The following is a 12,750-nucleotide window of genomic DNA, read 5'->3' as shown; positions in this document are numbered from 1 at the left end:
GTGGCCAACACTTTGAGTACCTTGCCCTGGGGGTCCTTGGAGGGGCTACAGAGGTCAGGGAGACCCACAGATTTTTTTTTTTTTTTTTTTTTTGGTGGATGGGCGTGTATATTCATTTCTCGAGGGAGAGGGCACAGAACTTTTGTCAGGACCTTGACAGTTAAGGTCCTCAAAGGACACAATCCCCTGTGTAGGGGGTCATCACTGAAGGCCTTTGAGTGGAAAGCTCTAGTGGGGCAGAAAATGTGCCTGATTCATCCTGGGACCCCTCCCTACCTCACCAGCACCCAGAGCAGCCCGCCCCGGGGTCTCGCAGTGGAGAGAAGATTGGAGGATGTTCCGGAGAGCAGGGGGCCCATTTAGAGTGTGATTAAAATCATCAATGGGAAGGAAAACCAGATGGCTTTTTAAAACTGTGTTTGGAGCAAGAAGGTCAGGGAGGGGTGGGTCTACGGCTTCGGGGCGGAAGGCACTGGCACGTTAATATGGGAAGCTAGCTCCTCAGGACCCAGCCGTGAGATCATCCTGCCCGTCGGGCAAGCAAGATCCTGAAAGGGAGCCTCTCTTGGGGTGGGAGCCGGGCAGAGGAGGAGGCTTCGGGGATGCAGTGTGGGTCCAGAAAACAGCATCCTGGGGTCCTGCAAACATCTTCTGAGGTGTCAGGGGCCCGGGGCGTCAGGAAAGGCCAGGACTCATGGGGGCACCAGCTCCTGTTTCCAGCAAAGGTAGACGCTGCAGGTGGGTGGATGGAACGAGCTCCCTGGAAGATCCCTACTTCCATTATTACCTTTTATTTATTTTTTTTTTTTGAGGTGGAATTCGGTAGCATTTAGCGCATTCGGCCTGTTGTGCAACCGTCACCTCCACTGAGTTCTGAAACATTTCCTCACCCCCAAATGAAACCACATACTCATTAAGCCATTGCTCTCCGCACCTTCCTCCTCCTCCAACCAGATCTCTATGGACGTACCTACTCTGAATATTTCACACAGACAGAATCATGCGATATGTGACCATGTGTGTCTGGCTTCTTTCCCTTAGCCCAGGTTCAGGGGCCGTCCACCTTGAAGCCGGTCTTAGCACCTCACTCCCTTCTAGGGATGGATAGTATTCCGTTGCATGAATAGATCACACATTGTGTAGCCGTTCATCCATTGAAGGACCATTAGGCTGTTGGACGGTGTGGTAGTTCTGTGTTTAACTTTCTGAGGAATTGCCCAACTGTTTTCCATAGTGGCTGAACGATTTTTCCTTCCCACCAGCAACGTGTGAGAGGGTTCCGCCTACTTTCACGATTAAACAGGTGGTTGCTCTAACCTTGGAAGGCAGGGAGCTGGCTTCCGGGGTGCTAGCATGGGTAAAATAGGTCAGGATGATACCTGCGTCCTTCCCCCACTGCCCACCCTAGGCTTATAAGGCTAGTCGGCAGGTCTGGGAGGCTGCTGGCTGGAGTGGGGGCGTGGGAGGGTGTCCTTCCGTTTCGACCAAGGCATGTAGGTCAGATGGTGAAACCTAAAGCCTCAAAGCCACGCTGGGTGTGGTCCTGCAGGAGTGGGGCTTGTGGTCCACCTGGGTCCACTGGTGACTTACCAGTGAAGCTGCATTAGCAGGCAAAGCCGTAAGCTGGGAAAACCAGAGGATAGTTCCCTCCACCCGACCGCCCCTCCCCGAGCCCGCCCCATTGGTTCTCAAAGCAGCTCTTGGAAACTTGTTAGAAATGCGAATTCCCAGGCCCTTCTTCAAAGTTACTGAATCAGAAACTTCAGGAATGGGCCCTAGCAGCCCTCCAGGGATTCCGATCCTCACTTCAGTGTAAGAACCACTGCCCGACCCTGAGGGGGAGCCCTAGTTAATGAGGGGGACTCCGTGCTCCAGTCTGATGGCAGAGATAGGGCCCCTGTCGGCCCTCTGACAGGGAAGACAACGACTTGTGCTCAGAAAACTGCCAATCAGAGGGACATGTAGGCTTCTCTTCTTTGGCTTGAGGTGGCTGCAGTCAGGACCCCAGAGGACCCCCCTCCCACATTCTCTCTCCATTCTTCCGAAAGTGGGTTTGATGTGCTAATGAGGGCATCAATTATGGAGCGTCATTAGCATTCATTACAATAAGAAGCTGGAGAGGGGGACCACAGGGACTGAAGGACAGTCTTTTGAAACCTGTTATTCACTCCTCTCCTATAGGGTGGGAGGGGGAATGGGAGGGCCAGGAATGCGAGAGGTGACATTTAGGGGCTCTCAGGCGCTAGGCTGTGGTCCGAAGGGCGCATGCCTAGGGCAGAGGGAAGGCCCTCCTCCTCCTCCTGTCCCCTTCCCATGCCAGCTTCTGCACCGGCCGCCAGGTCACTGCCCCTGGTCACTCCTTCTCCAGAACAGGGTCATATCACAGTTCCCTCACTGCCTGCAGGCCACCGTTGATGGAGTGTGGATGTTCCAAACGGGGCGGGGGGGGGGCCCTGACATGCCCTGGTTGGACAATAGCCCCACTGGCAGGGGGCTTTCTCTAGGATCAGGGATGGGGGGGTCCCACGGTGGCCGAGCGAGCAGTCCAGCATATTGCAGCCATGATTTCCACATCATCCTTTTCCCTGTGCCTTTCCCTAGAGGCCCACGTGCCCCTCTCTGCCCACCCCTGGTCCCATCTCCCTCTTTCCGCCCAGATGTTTGTGCAGGTGTACTCCCCGTTCTGATTGTGCCTTGGGGAAGGAGAGGCCAAGAATCCTCACCTCTAGCATGCTCCCCCATAACCTCCCTCCTGCAGCTTCCCGGAAACAGGCAAGGGGGCTGCGTGCAGTGTGTGAGAAGGGCAAGGTGGGCGGTTAAACTGCCCTTTGCGCCCTCAAACACGCCAGCGGTCCCTTCCCCACCAAGAGCAGTGCCAGAGATGCAGGGGAGGAGGGCCAGAGGGAAGTTACCTGTTGAAGAATGAGAGTGGGGGTGGGGTAGCACCTGAGGCATCTCAGGTGGAGGCAGCTGGCATATTGGTTGTGCCCAGGCACCGTGCCAACTTACAGGAGCAGCTCTCGTCTCTCGGCTAGAGAAATAATGCCTGTGTTGCTCTGCCCCTGATCACAGGTGATGGCTTCTCCAGCCTTTTCCTTACCCCGGGAGACTCTGCCTTAGAGATGATTGGGGGGGGGGGGCACCTCTCTTCCCTGCAGATGGGGCAGAGGATCTCATGGGGTCAATGCCATCTGCCCTCTGGCTCACTGGGGGGCCTCAGGGTCTTTGTTTCTGTTCAGAAGCTGTATCTTTTCTTATCCCTCCTTGCGACCCAGCTGCCCTGCGTTGGGTGGGTGTGGATGAAGCAGTTGGGGGAATAGGGGGTCAAATGGACTCGCAGCTCTGCAGATGATCAGGAATGTTAAGGATTTGTCTTTAAAAAGCAAACTACAGGGGCCCCCAGGTGGCTCAGTCGGTTGAGCGTCCGACTTCAGCTAGGTCATGATCTCACAGTTTGTGGGTTCGAGCCCGCTTTCTTGCTCAGAGCCTGGAGCCTGCTTCGGATTCTGTGTCTCCTTCTCTCGTTGCCCCTCCCCCGCTCACGCTCTGTCTCACTCTGTTTCTCAAAAATAAATAAACGTAAAAAAAAATTTTTTTTAATAAAATAAAAAATAAAAAGTAAACTACAGGGGCATCTGGGTGGCTCAGTTGGTTAAGTGTCCGACTTCAGCTCAGGTCATGATCTCATGGTTTGTGGGTTCATGGGTTCGAGCCTCGCATCGGGCTGTGTGCTGACAGCTCAAAGCCTGGAGCCTGCTTCGGATTCGGTGTCTCCTCCTCTCTCTGCCCCTCCCCTGCTCACGCTCTGTGTCTCTCTCTCTCAAAAATAAATAAACATTAAAAAAAATTTAGAAAGTGAACTACACAGGGGCGCCTGGGTGGCTCGGTTGGTTGAACGTCCGACTTGGAAGTCGGCTCAGGTCATGGCCTCTCGGTTCATGATTTCGAGGCTTTGAGCCCCACATCGGGCTCACTGCTGTCAGCACAGAACCCGCTTCGGATCCTCTGTCCCCCTTCGCTGCCCCTCCCCCCCACTCATGCTGTCTTTCTCTCTCTCCAAGAAAAAAAAGAAAAACAAAAAGTGAACTACACAAATAAAAAAATAAGATCTGGATCTGATTTAAGCTCCTCTCTATGGAAGAGCTCCTTATGACGCAGGAGGTCACCTTAGGGTGGGGAAAGCATTGTCCTGCTGATGCCTTTGGAACTGTTCCCAGTCTCTGGGGGGCTGGTTCACAGAACATCTCCCCCCAGTCTCCATGTGGTGGGGCAAGCATTTTTCCAGTCATCATCCAGGGCTAATGCCCAGTTCCTTAACCTGGACATACCTGTATGTCTTAACCTCAGATACATTCCTGAGCCCAGATCTCTTCCATCCACTGAGGCTGCCCCTGCTTCTGGCAGTCCATAGGGTTAGGAGGTGGTGGTGGTGGTGATAGAAACGAGGCTGGGAGCTTTGGAGTCAGGCAGATCCGGGTTTGAATTTCAGCGTTGCTGCTCTTAGATCGGGCTATGGCTGTTGCTCTCTGAGCCTTAACTCTTTATCTCTGAAATGGGGCCGAGAATGCCCACTTCCGCAGGGTTGAGAAGGTCAAATTAGAGACTGTGAGTAAAGCACTTGCTGATTCCCTTCTCCTTAGGTGGGCACAAAGTGGGGCAGGGAAGAGACCCTGCCTCAGGGGGAACCCCACAGGGAGAGGAAGGGCAGAGTCTGTATAGTTGAGTCAGAGTCCTGAATGGAGGAACAGAAGCTAGAGGCCCCGGGCTGCAGGCTCTGAGAGGCTCGGGAGGCCGTGTCCAAGCAGCTGGGGGGAAGCCACCCCTCCTCGCACTGCCCCCTCCCCTACACAGGGCCTGCTGCCTCCCATGCCCATCCTGGGCAGACAGCCAGGCAGGGAGCTGGCTGAGTGCCCACGGTGTGCTCAGCGGCCAAAAGATGGGCACCGTCCAGTTGGCAGAGGGAGAGGCAGCTGGCCCAGGATGGGAGAAGTCAGGGTGCCGACTGGGGTCGTGTGCCCAGACTGTGTGTCTGAGACACCGCTCTTGGCTGCTCTCCTGAGCTATCCTGCTGGAGCTGGGAAGGCCCTCCCCTCACCCCCCACCTCCTGCCCTGGCCCTACCACCTAAGTTACTGCAACTGGAGATTAATCTGTAAGGGGCATTGGAGACTAGCCCCTAGCCAGGCATGTGGCTGGCTCAGGGGCAGGCCTGCGGGCGGGCAGGAAAATGGGAGAGCCTAGATTAAGGTTGCAACCGGGTAGACCAGGAAGTGGGGAAACCGGTTTGCCATTTGGGCCACTTGGGGTGGGGTCTTCTCTCCTGCCTCTCTGCCTGCCTGCCACTCTGCCTGGCGTCCTACAGTGAAGAGGTGTACTGTGTCCCTTTTCTGCTCCATCTAAACTGGCTTTGGGAATGCCAGGAGTAAACAAAAGGGGCAGGGGACTCAGTCCACCTTCCCCTCCCCAAGAGAAGCTTGGGAGAGGAGGGACAGGACAGAGAACAAGAGGGAGAGAGGAAGCAAGTAACCAGAACAGGAGGAGGGGTCAGGGTCAGGGTCAGGGTCAGGGTCTGTGCCGGTCAGAGCTGGAGAAGTCTGTGGAGCCAACAGGTAGGCCAGGGTGGGACAGGGAGGGGGTGGGAGTCGAGCGGGGGCGGGGCAGAGCTGGTGCTCTTCAGGCTGCCTTCGAAGTGGCAGTGGCATCTCCAAGAGAGGTGTGAGAAGGGGCTGGAGCGCCCGGCTTGGGGGTCCTACTTGACAGATGAGCAGACTCCCCTCCCTCCCGGCACGGGCCTCTGCAGTTCCAGCAGATGCCTGCAGGAGAGGCCGCAACCGGAGCTGGGGGCAAGGAGACAGCCCAGCAGGGGGCGCCGGGGGACTGGGTGCCTGCGGCAGAGAGGTGTCTAAGGCGCGGGGGAGGGGGGTGTCCCGGTCGAGGCAGAGGAGGGTCCAGACTCTTCCCGCATCGGGCAGCTGTGGCTTCCGGAGGTCACCTTGGCTGAAAAGTGGCCCCCGAGTCCCCGCGCTCCGCCTTTGCCTCCCTGCCCGGTCCCTCCCCAGATGCTTTTCCAACCCAAGGCGTGCCAGGACTTGGAGACCGAGAAGTCCCCCCCCCCCCCCCCGCTCGAGGTGCACCCCTCTCCTCCGAGGCCGGTCCCGGGCCTCAGGGATTCATCTCTATCGTGGCGAGAGGATTGCATGGGGTGGGAGAAGCAGGTGGAGCGGGGAGGGGAGCGTGAGCGCGCCCCGCACCCCCGGCCCGGCCGCGCGCCGCGGGCCGCGCAGCTGGAGGGCGCGAGGCGCAGCGCCCCCTCCCCTCCTCCGCTCCCCGCCACCCGGGGCGGCCCTTTGTACGTTCCGGCCACACGCGGGTGCCCGCGCCGCGCGCGCTCCCGCCCGCAGTGACACACCCGCGCCGGCCCGCGCGCGCGCCCCCCCACACATACACACACACATACACACACACTCGCTCTCGCACACTCGGTGACACGCCCGCGCGCGCGCGCGCACCCACACGCCCGGCCGCCGGCGCCCTCCCAGCTGGTCCACCCCGGCGGGGCCCGCGCCCCCGGCCCGCCCGCCTGGCACCGCGCCCCGGGGCTGGGGCCGAGCGAGGAGCCCGCGAGGCGGCGAGAGGGCGAGCGCCAGGCAGGCCGGCCCGGGGCCCCCGCCCCCCGCGCCCCCGCCCGATGGGGAACGCTCCGTCCCAAGGCATGTCCCTGTCTCTCTCCTCCCTAATGTGCCTCCATGCTTAAGTGGAAGGTATTTCTGTTTTCTTTGTGTGTTTTCCCTTCGGCCGGGGGCGGGGGCGGCGGCCGGGCCGGGGAGGCGGCAGCCGGTGGGGCGAGGGATGCTCGGGGCGCAGGTGTTGGGGGGGCAGGGGACCGCGGCGTGCGGGCTTGGGAGACGGACCCGGGCGACAGGAGTCCTGGGACCAGAGGGGGTCAGGGATTGGCGAGGCTGGAGACCGAGCGGGGAGGGCCTCGTGATGCCCGGGGGAGGGGGCCCGAGGGGTGAAAATTTAAAGGGGTACGTGTGGAGGGAGGAGGGGTGGAGAGAAGGAAGGGGGATGGACGGTGAAGGGAGTGGGGGAGGGGAGTGGTCCATCCGTGGTGGAGGAAGAGGAGAATGCAGGGGACGTGAAGGGGACGGAGAAGTGGGGGGAGCCTCAAAGGCCTCTCTTTCCCCCAGGTCCCAGAATGGGGTGAACACACTTGGACGGTGGTGGTAGGCGCTTTGCGCCAGCCCCCCAGGGAAGGAAGGGGATGAGTGCATTCTGGGGTTGGCTGTGTTGCCAGGATACAAGCCTGTATTCCCCCCGCCCCCCTCACCTCGAGGCCCTAGCCCTGGAGACCTTAGAGCCTAGGCAGCAGTTGCTGAAACTGGGGACCAGCTCCCCGCTCAGCTGGCGGGTAGGGAGGGGCCATAAGAGGGAGTGGCTGGGGGGAGGGGCTATTTGATCTTAAGCCCTCCCCCTGCGGAGGCCAGAGGGCAGGGGAGGGCGCCCCCAGCTGGGGGGAGCATCCGGGGTGAGTGAGGAGGTAGGGACCGCTGGGGGCTGAGGGGCAGAGGGCGGGGCTGGGGAGGGACGCGCCATAGCCCCCCCTCCCCTCCCACGCACCCCCCTGCTACGTCAGAAGCTCCCGGGCCAGCTCCGAGTCCTGTTGGTGGGGGCAGCAGGATGCTGGTGGAAGCAGAGGGGGCCGGCCGGGTGCCTCCGCAGCTCGGCTGGCAGGGCCCGGCGGGGCGTGTGCGGCTGCTAGTGCTAGCCCCCCCGCCCCACCCCTCCCCATGCAGCCCTGGCAGTGCCTCCGGCGCTTTGCCCTGGCCTGGTGGGAGAGGACAGCCGAGGGCAGCGCGCGATCTCCCAGGGAGGAGGCCGGACCGAGGGACCCTGGGGGCCGAGGGGAGCCAGGTGAGCAGGAACAGGGATTGTGCAAGGAGGAGATCCCTGACTGTTTTTCCCCTCTCTCCAAATACTATGGAAGCAGGAGGTCCTGCAGCCCCCAACTTTAAGGGAAGTGTTTTTCCCCAGTGGCGGGGAGGGGGGGGGCACCTGACTGAGGCGTTTCAGGAGATGTTGGAGCTACGGTTGTTTGGGGGGAAGGGGAAACAGATGAGGATTGGCGGTGGGGGATAGCTGACCAGACTTCAGGCTTGTGGGTCTGAATGTTGCTTGGTGGGGGGTTTGAGCACTTTGCGGGGTAGGATACCTTATTCCGGACTCTGGCTATCTTAGTCTGGGTGACCTTGAGCCTATTGCTTTGCTGTCTAACTTCGTGCCTCAGTTTCTCTCATTCCCGTCCCTATCCTTCTTGCTGGTTTTAAAGAATGGATGATGCATTTGGTGGAGACTGTCACTATGAAAATGTGAGGCTCTGTCATTATTGGTGGCAGCTGTCATGGTGGGGTGGTTTTTCTGGCGTGGTTAGGCGTGTGTATGTATGTGGGGGGCAGTTTGGGTTTATGCGTGGGGGGGTTGCTGGTTCTGGTTGGTGTTGGGGCCACTGTGAGCAAGTGTCAAGGCCTGGCATTCACACAGGAAGGAGGACTCCAGGGGAGCTAAGAGTTGTTGGGCTAGAGACTTGGCTGGTGGCCTGGTGTAGAAGTAAGGCTTGGGGGTGAGGGCTCTGGGCGTAAGGGGAGGGGGTCGCGAGAATAAGACCCCCCCCTCCACCCAGATTGCCTGGCACCCAGACACCATTGACAGCGAGTGCAAAGTCTTTGCCCTGGCTTCTTGCCACCATGCCTTGGGGACAAGAGGGTCTTTGTCCAGTGCCCCCCCCCAACCCCCACCCCGTTCCTTCCGCCCTTACCATGATGGCTGATTCTCTGTGATGACCCTCAGGGCTCAGATGGAGACGAGGGTCCCCCATGTGCTCTGGGGATCTGGAAGAAGCAACTGTGGTCCTTGGGCAGTGCCGAGTGGAGAAGGGGGAACTCTCCTAGGGGAAGGATCCCTGGGAATGAGCCATCGGGAGCCCTGCCTCCACCTCAGGCCTTCTGCTTGCCTCCTTGCTTAATGGGGGGAGGGTCGGGTGGAGGGGGGAAGGACTCTGGGGTCTTCATGGTCTGATTCCTGCCGGGCTCCAGGTTTCTCAGAGATGTACAAGGTGCAGCATTGGGTGCTGGGATGCAGAGCCTTAGATGCTCTCTCTTTCACTCTTTGGCCAAGGACCCACCCTGGAAAAAGGGTTTAATTAGAACCATTGATTCCTTCTTTGGCTGCGGGCATTGATCTCAATGGTGTGGTCAGAGCTGGGGGTGGGGGGTGGCATGGCTGCTGTCTGCCCGGTGCCAACTGGGCTCTCTCTGACAAAACCTAAGCTTAGGAGGGAGGGGGCTGGGCCCTTTAAAGTAGCGGGTCTATTTGAGCCCCACCCCCACCCCAGGTCAGGTCTTTGGGGGAAGAAGGGTGCTGGGGTTGAGGATTTGAACAGAGGGAGGGGTGTCTGGGGCTCAGGATCATCCTGAGTGGTGGGCCTGGGGCTCTGGAATGGATGGGCAGCTGTGGGTGGGTGGGATCCTGTGAAGGGGAGTCAGGAGATGACAGGGGGCCTGTGGGCACTGGGCAGGCAGAGAGTTCAGGGGAAAGACCTAGGGCTTGCCATGAAAGCTTCTCTTTCGAGGAATCCCAAGCACTTATCTCCTTCAGCCCTGGCAAGGAGATCCAATTTCTTCTTTTACTTGTGTCCTCAAGGCACAGAGAGGGACAGGGACTGCCTCAGAGGCCCAGCAGGCCTGGGTGTGGCCTTTGAGCCTGGCTTCCTGACCGAGTGGCCCCTGCCTAGGCACAGAGAGCTGAGGGTGAGGCTTCTGGCAGCCTCGAGTCTGGTCTCTGGACTTGGTGGGAGGTGGGGGACAGCTTGTGCCCCCCAAGCCCCCGGCGGCCTGCCGTGGGTGGGCTGGTGCAGGTGCAGGCTTCAATGAGCCACTCAGATGCTCTTTGAAGAATCCCTTGTTGGCTTCCTAGGGCCCATTCGAGCAAAGATAATAAAAATCTGGCCGTCAGCGGGTTTGAGGGCTGCACTCGCTTCCCCTTCTTTCATTCCCAGCTCTGAAAAGCAGAGATGAAGGCTTTGGATTTGGCTGCTGCCCCGAGGGAGAGAGGGAGGGAGGGAGGGAGGGAGGGAGGGAGGCAGAGGAGGAGGGACTGATTTCCTGGCAGCCCCTGGAATCGCTGGGGAGGTGGGCAGAGGGGCAGGGGCCTGGTCCCCAACTCCTGCCAGACAGCCTCCAGGCCTCGATGGGGCTCCTATGCCTGATACCCAGGCCTCAGCTTTGTCCTTCAGTCCCAGAGGCCGGGAGCCCTCCCTCTCTGCTCCGCCGCTCCCACCATCCCCACCCTCCCCTCTCCGCTCTGCCCTTCAGTCTGCCCCCCTTCCTCCCCTGCCTCCCCTCTCTCTACCCCTCAGTTTCTCCTGCTCTGCACTTCACTCTCTCTCCCCACCTTGTCTTCTCTTTCCTCACTCTGTCTGCCCCCTCCCATCTGTTTGCCTTCCTCCCCCCAGCATTGGTCCTGCTTTCTAGGACTGTCTGGAAGGTTGAGAAGCCAAGTTGGGGGTGGGGTGGGGTGGAGGGCAGCCGCAGCCATTGGAGGGACAGGCCTGGGTTGACTATTATGGTCTGTCAGGTGCCATAGTTATCAGAGTCCGAGCGGAAGGGGCTGCTGAGCACTTAGAGATGTGTGTGTAGTGAAGGGCGCTGTCCCCCTCCCCGCACCACAGCGGGCACCTTGCCCTGACACTGGGCTTCAGACACTCCAGTTCTCCTGCCGCCTTCTGCTGCTTGGCTGCCGGAAACCAGCGCCTCTGGCTTCAGGCCCCTCTGCCCCTCGAGCCACACGCGGCCCCAGGCATCGCTGCCGCCCTTGTCCACTCTTCCCTTCACTGCCACCACCGTTTCCAGGCTCAGAGGTGGGAAGGGAAGGTTCTGAGAAGCCCTTCGCCCTATCCCCGCCCCTCACCCCCAGTCTCTGGTAGGCCTTCCTGGAGCCCCATTTAGGCCCTGTGCCCTCTTTGTCATCTTGTCCACCTCCCATATGAAGGACAAGACCCTCCGGAAAGAGCACTAGACTCTGAGTAAAGACACCTCGTTCCCATTCTTCCTCGGCACCCAAATGTCCCAGTGACCTTGAGCAAGTCCCTGCCTGGTGCCGGCCGCTTTCCTCACCTGTGAAATGAGGGGGCGTGGGCTGGATCATCTCCAAGGTCTCTTCTGACATTCCGTGGATGTTGTGTCTCTCTTCTGGGTGATTTGCATATGCTTTGCATATATTAATGGTGCCTGCTTGAAGGGGGAAGGTGCCACCCACAAGGACCAGAGTCCCACCCACCATTCCCACTTCCCTTGCCCATTGGTCCATGCTTTTACTGCTAGAATCTCCCAGGGGATGGAAGCTGAGGCCTGAGCATTCCCCGGGGAGGTGGGTCTGGGCCCTCAGCTCCAGACATGCCCAAGGTAGGATGGGCGGTAGCCCTAATGGAGGGGATCCCTACCCTCATCACTCCTGCTACCAAAGGCCCAAACAGGGAAGCCAAGGGCTGTGTGACTTTATCACAGTTGCCTGTGGCTACCGTGGGGTGTGTGAAACCCCACTGAAGCTGGCTTGGGGGCCTCCCTTCTCCATTCTCAGGGCCTGAGCACCCGCTAGATGCTAAGGCGCTTAGCTAGGTGTACGAATTCCTCCTCTCGCTTCAGCTACCATCCACAGCCCAGGGCTGGTCATTCCGTCTTGTACTCCTGCCCACTTCTGCTCAGGCCCCTGGGCTCTGGGTATGTGTGGGTTGGAACCTGGACCTGAGAGCTGGTCACTGAGGGAGCACTAGTTCATTGCATATCTGGGCCCTGCCTAGTTACCACACCAAAGGTGAAGCCCCTTGCTCCCTATAAGGGTCACAGATGTCATCAGGGAGAGAGAATCTGCTGCCCCGGGTTCTGTCCCCACCTCCATCAGCCCAGCAGCTCTCTTGAGGACTGCCCCCAGGGCCGTCTCCCCTGCCACTTGGCCTGTGCCCTGTGTCTGGTGTGGGCCAGTGTCATGGGTCCCAGCCTCCAGTCCTGCTTCTGTTGCTCTGCCCCCTAAAATGCCCATCACCTGGGGCAAGACTGGGGTAAAAATTGGCAGCCTGGAGAAGTGCCAGGTGACCGAGTAAGGGTGACCGAGTAAGGGTGAGGACATCTGAAGACAGAGCAAAGATGCGCCCCACCGCCAAGGAGGACTGAGCCAGAGGAAATGGAGCAAGAGGGATCAAGGTTAGATTTAGTCTTAGCGAGAGGCCGTCCCAGGGGGCAGATTAGTTTCTGACCATGGGATTGCTGGGAAGATTAAGTGAAATCGTAGATGAAAATGTCCAACACATAGCCCGATACATATTAAACACTCAGTAAATGGCGTGGGGGGAGAGAACAGATGTTTCTGAAACCGGCAAAGACCCTCCCCTAACCTTGAGACTCAGGCTTTTGTAGGGGATGAGGAGTTGGAGGGACCGTTCCCAGAAGAGCTGTTTCTCCCACACTCGGGCTCCTTTTCCACCAACGCACCCCTCCTGCCTCACGCATGCCCTGGGCTCAGGGCCCAGCCACCCTGGCATACCCTGGCCTCATCCTCTCTGCCGCAGGTGGGCAAACAGAAGGGTTTGAGGGCGAGAAAAATGTACTTCTACTCTTCCCCCAATCTTTGCCCAGGACAGCTTGAAAGGAAGCAGGCCCACGCTGTAGTAGGAGGAATAGAGGTTAGATAGGAAAGAAAA

The 12,750-nt window shown here is 59.2% G+C and overlaps 1 protein-coding gene across 1 annotated transcript in view; it reads left to right on the top strand.

Moving 5' to 3' along the window:
• Positions 1 to 7,789: 7,789 nt before the first annotated feature.
• The window catches only part of SRCIN1 (SRC kinase signaling inhibitor 1), a 63,042-nt gene continuing 58,081 nt past the window's right edge, over positions 7,790 to 12,750 (top strand). The window contains exon 1 of the mRNA XM_042965454.1: positions 7,790 to 7,913. Within this exon, the coding sequence (XP_042821388.1) occupies positions 7,790 to 7,913 (124 nt within the window). The remainder of the gene's footprint in view (positions 7,914 to 12,750) is intronic.

The sequence above is a fragment of the Panthera tigris genome, chromosome E1, assembly GCF_018350195.1.
Source record: "Panthera tigris isolate Pti1 chromosome E1, P.tigris_Pti1_mat1.1, whole genome shotgun sequence".
Taxonomy (NCBI): domain Eukaryota; kingdom Metazoa; phylum Chordata; class Mammalia; order Carnivora; family Felidae; genus Panthera; species Panthera tigris.
The sequence above is the reverse complement of the archived record's forward strand: the minus strand, read 5'-3'. Positions and strand labels throughout refer to the sequence as shown.